Source organism: Esox lucius, chromosome 7, assembly GCF_011004845.1.
Source record: "Esox lucius isolate fEsoLuc1 chromosome 7, fEsoLuc1.pri, whole genome shotgun sequence".
In the NCBI taxonomy this organism is placed as follows: Eukaryota; Metazoa; Chordata; class Actinopteri; order Esociformes; family Esocidae; genus Esox; species Esox lucius.
Genome location: NC_047575.1, coordinates 40,415,534 through 40,421,533, shown reverse-complemented (window position 1 = coordinate 40,421,533; position 6,000 = coordinate 40,415,534). Strand labels below are relative to the sequence as shown.

The window sequence follows — 6,000 nt, the reverse complement described above, 5'->3', positions numbered from 1 at the left end:
TCCCTGTACACCAACAGCTGCACCTCCAGTCACCACTCTGTCAAGCCCCTGAAGTTTACAGATTATACCATCCTCATTGGACTTATTTCTGATGAAGACGAGTTTGCCTAGAGGTGGGAGATTGAAAATCTTGTGTCCTGGTGTAGTCAGAACAACTTGTAGCTCAACTTCCTAAAGACAGTGGAGATGATAGTGGACAATTCAGAACTCTCCCCTCTGGCAGAAGGTTGAGGTCTATCTGGACCAGAACCTCTCACCACAAGACCAGTTTCTTTCCTACAGCATTAGGCCTCATGAACATTACCCATGCCCCCGGCATACATGGGTTTCTGATTCTGATCTCGCACCACCTGTTACTTATGAGCCTGCAATGCTACCAGCTGCACCATTGCTGGTGTGAGAATGCAGGCATTTGTTTTACGTAAGTTATTAAATCAGGTGACCAGTGGAGGTCTGTCACGATAGAGAAGATACAAAAGGTATTCTGTGTTTAACTCAAGTCTTCAAATCCAGGACTTGAGAATAACGATGGCCTGTTGGCACCCGGCCAGTAAAAAGTTGGGACTAAAAACTAGCCACTCGCTGTCCTTGTTGCGCTAGGTTTAAGGTTTGGGGTAAGGCAATAAACTGAAAAAGATTAGGTTAAGGTTAAGGTTAGGTATCACAGCACTGGGGTTAAGGTTTGAGTTAGATTAGAAGAAAACATTTAAATCCCCCAACATATCATAGTGACCTTGGTAAGGGACTGGATGTCCTTATTTGGAGCAGTGGGTACTTGTGGACCTGAAGGAGATGGGTTCGAAACACTGCTTGCCAATTGCTACTCTTTTTCTAAAATTTTTGCTTAACAGTTTTGGAAACAGCATTGTACAGTAAATATTAAATAATAAATCAGCCATTTCCAGCTACAATAGTCATTTACAACATTTATAATATACACACTGTATTTCTGTTCAGTTTGATGTTATTGTAATGGACCACAAATGTGCTTCTCTTTTGATTTTTTTTAAGGAATTTCTAAGTGATCACAAACATTTGAACATTAGTGTAAGCACATTTTTCCTACAGTGGTATACAAAAAAATAGTTAGGTTAAATTGTACATTTTCAAACATATTTATTGTAGGTCTATGATAGGTCTGTGCTTGTTTATGTACTGACAAACACAATTCCCCTAAGGGGTTTTAAAGCTTTCTTTGAAAGTTTGTATATCAGAATCAGAAAAGGTTTTATTGCCAATTCCTTTTCTGTTATCCAATCATGCCCACTAATCTTCGAACATAATTCCTATTAATGTTGACAGAGCATATCTAAATAATCAGAAAATATGGATTATGAAGCTCACCAAAGTAATCCATAAATCAATAAAATAAGACAAGTTAAGATTATAGTGAAAGTGCTATGGCATTACTGTCACGTTTCAAGGAAGGCAGTAGGCATGGAGCAGAGCGAATATGGAAACTTCCTTTATTTTTTCTACAACTCACTATCAACTGAGTACATAATATTAAAGCGCCACAAATGTGAACTGAAGCAAAATGGCATAAAATGAACCACAAAACAGAAGGCAAACCAGAGTAACTTAAATAGGGTCCCCAATTAGTGGCAACAAGAGGCAGCTGCCCCTAATTGGGGACAATCAAAAACATCAGCGCAGAGATGCCTAGATGCACAACTGCAGGCAGGCCCTGGCTGTGACCCCCAGAAGCTTAGAGATGCCCGGAGGCCCCCAGCCAGGACCTGACAATTAGGTTATTAGTGGAACCAATCACATTCAGTTAAAAATCTCAATATTGTAATGTATTTAGGGTTTTTAGGCTTATAGTATGTTTTTACAAGCCTGTCTAATTTTATCCATCCTAACTCCATACACAATTGGATTGAAAAGTGGCTGGCACATCAGGAAATACACTGATAGAACAGTGTGAAGTACAGCTGGAACATTTTGCCTTGGTCTATCAATTCTACTCTGGATCAAAATTAAGAAACAGCCAAAAGAGAAGTTAAGCAGTGATGCCAGATGAGGAGTACAGGTGTTGAAAGCTTTCTGTCGGTTCTCAGTAGAAGACTTCAAACAAATAGTCAGAATCTTAATATAGGAGAGACAAATTGTAAATAAAGGGACAGCAAACAACACAACAAAACCGCAAAGTCCAAAGATGTTATTAACTGTCATGTCTGAAGTTGAACAGGCTAGTTTTACTACAAGGTAGTTGTCACAGTACAGCTTTTCGATAACATTTCCACACAGTTGCAAACGAAGAGTTAGAGACAGATGTATGATGTCATTAACGAAAGTAAATAACCATGTTACACAAACTAATATACACACCTTCTTGGGTGCCATAAGAACATTATACTGTAGTGGATAACATATAGCAAGGTACCTGTCATAGGACATTACAGCTAAATTGCTTAATTCAATTGATCCATACGTATATATACAAAAGATCTGTAGATAACAGTACACAGTGGAAACTGAATGGTCATCTGAAACCAAATTAGTCATGAGAGCAGGAAACAAAGCAGTGCTTCCATACAAGTCATTTACAAACAAACTACACAGAAACAGATACATGGGTTTGTGAAGGCTTCTCTCTGTACATATAACCACAATAAGCAATGTGTTGGCAAACAATATAGAGATATATAATGCAGTTATTATGAATAAATAAAAATACTTTAACCGTCCAATATCACTATATCCAGCAAGTATAAATGAGTGAAATTGTGTTGAGTTCATCCTGTATGTGACAAAAAACACACAAATAAAATACTTCAGTTTCGATTTTCAGGTGCCTAAGACTTTTGCACCATACTGTATATACTTTTTACGCAATATTTAGTTTACCAGAGAGCAGTGTTTATGAGGTACACTAATCAGCCTCTATGACTGACATCTCCGCTTCATTTATATATATTTATATAATTACTCATCACAGAATTTGTCTTCAAATTCATCACTGTCGTAGCTACAGTATATTCATGAGAAAGCATTATTTACTGTTGCAGAACAACACAAACAGAACATACAGCAGATATTATATAAAATTAAACATAATAGATCCTTCATACAGTTTAACAATATTCACATTTTCAGTAAGAATTACATTAAACTCACCCTCTTCTACCAGTTTTAGTTCAACACTTATAAAGACTACATGTATAAACACCCCAAACACAGTGTGTGACTCCAATGCTATGCTAGTAGTGAAGTGATGTTTGTGGTAGCTCTGGTGATCAAGCGTTTAAAAAATAACAGGATTCTTGTCTAAAACAGGTGTATGTCAAAAACAGTATGTAGGTCTGTGTAGGCCTACGGTATCTTCAATGTCATTGATCTGTTCCCCACTACTCTAATTTCACATCACTGAACTTTTATACCTTTCAAAGGAATATAAATAATTATACATCACTGTTGTGTTGTTGTTCCAGACTGACTGTACAGTTGGCCCCATGCTGCCTGAATCATCTGGGACCTCAGAGATCACTTGAAAGGGCAATGCATATTGGGAAATGATATCATGCTTAATTCCTTTAAGCAAATACAACTCAAATTTGAAACCCTGTTTAATTTTATTTATTTGTTTTAATTCTGGGAGCTTATGGAGTTGTACAGTGTAAGTGAGTAGTACTCATTTTGTTTGAGGCAATCAGTTACCACAAAACTTTCAACTTTTGAACCAAAAGGTTGTGAGTTATTTAAATCATAACCTTTTAGTTTTATACAGCTCCAGAAAGAAATTAAGAGATCACTGCACCTTTTTCTTTTCCTTTCCAAAGAGTTTAAAAGGAAAGTTTTTGAGTGAGGAACAGAAGTGTTCATTTTGCAGTGGTGTCTTCATTTTAACCCCTTCTGTTCCTCACTCAAAACATTCCTTTTTGACTTCTTTGGAAATGAAAGAAAAATTTTCAGTGGTCTCTTAATTTTTTCAGGGCTGTTTTACTTAAATTATTACATTTCCTTTAAATTACATTACAAGTATGATGGACACATACACATTGAGTTTTTCCAACATTAAATACTCAGTTACTTTACTTAATATTTTGTTTTGCTATATTGACTTAATTTCATCTAATAAGCAAGCAAGTTTATTTATATAGCACAATTCATACATAGAAGCAATTCAATGTGCTTTACTATACACATTTTTATTTATTTATAGAATTTAAACAGTCAGATTGTTACAATTATCCTCACATTCCAATGCTAGGATGAACCCGTCAGTTCCTTTGTGAGTCAATCTTTGCATCAATGTCTTACTTGGCTCTCTCCAGGGGGACATTTATGCCATGTCTGTACATGCATTTTATATTGATCATCAGTGAATTACAGTTAACATTAACACTCTTTACTGAACCACCCCGGTATCTCAATCCTTGCGGTCCAGTGCTTGGGTAAACTCGTCAAACCTTTTGTGAGAAAATACCCTTAATCGATGTAAACAGCAACAGAAGAACTTGCATTATCCGTCATCTGCAGATTGTTACATTTACACAGTTTATTCCTCTGATAGCACCAGAAATTGCGATTGGTAAAACATAGCAACATTGAAATTTAATAACAAAAGAAATCAAAGAATGAGAGAAATATAAAAGACATCATAAAATAACAGCATAATAATTAAACATAGAATAAGAAAATAGAAATAGAATAAAAACGTGATAAAAACATAGCTATAAAAGCTGTAAGGCTAAACAGTGCGGTTAAGTTTAAGCTCTCAGTCATAGGCACATGAAAACTGAAGTGTTTTTATCCTGGATTTAAAAATGGATACGTTTGGGGCATCTAAGATCTTCTGGTAGTTTATTCCAGTTGTGTACAGCATAACTGCTAAACGCCGCTTGACCATGTTTAGTTTGGACTCTGGGCTCTACTAGCTGATCTGAGTTCATGGAGCTAAAAGCCCTGCTCGGTTTATATTCTTCAAACATATCGGAAATGTATTCGGGGCCTAAACCATTCAGTGATTTATACACTAAAAGCACCACTTTAAAATCTATTCTGTAACTGAGAAGTGAGAAGAATTACCATTTTGAGTTTCAGTAACTGAAAACATTTCAGTTGACTCTTTTAGCAATTCAATTAATTTGTAATCAAAAGGTACATGTAAAAGTAACTGCAAAAATGTAAGTTCCACACACAAATTACTTTTAAGTGAATAAACTTTACAGTTGCCTTAACATTTTTGAGTTTCTGCTAACTTATTTGGGTTTACAGTGTAGCACACCAGGCAATGATGCTAATTAAAAACATGCTAATTATTAGCTGGCCTACAACTAGTCCAGCATGAGACACTTCCTATTTGGCATGTTTGCTGTAAGACTCATTAATGTAATGAGATGCTACTTAAACATAACAGGGTAGGGTTTTGCGGTTATTGTACTTTTTTTTTCAAAACTCCAAACATGATAGCATGCTAGGTTGCAAGAAACTACAAAGGCTTATTTGGAAGAAAAAGCTAAGCAATTCTATTATATCTTTACATGCAGAATATATTAATGTATGATTTTACTTGGAGAGATATTTGGAGTTTTTCGAGCTACTACATGCTGCACTTGGTGGGTGACATCGTCATTGAGTGTAGTTTTGTAAGCCACATTAGCAACCTAATTAGGTTTTCGTCATGTTTTGGTAAAATCTAGTAAGAGGTCTGGATAAAAGTCACCTTGTGTTTTAATATGTTTACACAATTATCAAAACAGTGAGATCATGTAAGCCTACTATGGAAAAAAAATCAATGGTGTAATGGCTGAAATCACAACTTTTTATGGATTTAAGACCAATATGATTCATACTACACTGCTCAAAAAATGTGGGGAACCCCTAAGGGAAAGTAATCATCCCAGTATAACATCAAGTCAATTAAACAGGGATAACAATCCATCCAGTTAGGAAGCATAAGCGATTGTGTATCAGTGTCACCTGTTTTTACAGGTGGTGGCCACAGACAGTTACTTCTCTCCTTAACCTGTCCCTGTCACTACTGGTAGCATGAGG

General features: G+C 36.0%; 1 protein-coding gene across 1 annotated transcript; it reads right to left on the bottom strand.

The window, feature by feature from the left end:
* Positions 1–1,818: 1,818 nt before the first annotated feature.
* On the bottom strand, positions 1,819–2,742 carry LOC114839538 (olfactory receptor 11A1-like). The gene has a single exon (XM_029121199.1). The coding sequence runs from the start codon at positions 2,740–2,742 to the stop codon at positions 1,819–1,821; it is 924 nt and encodes a 307-aa protein (XP_028977032.1).
* Positions 2,743–6,000: the final 3,258 nt, after the last annotated feature.

Excerpts from the sequence above, each read along its gene's own strand:
- LOC114839538 (XM_029121199.1), bottom strand. The coding sequence starts at position 2,742 with ATGAACTCAACACAATTTCACTCATTTATACTTGCTGGATATAGTGAT.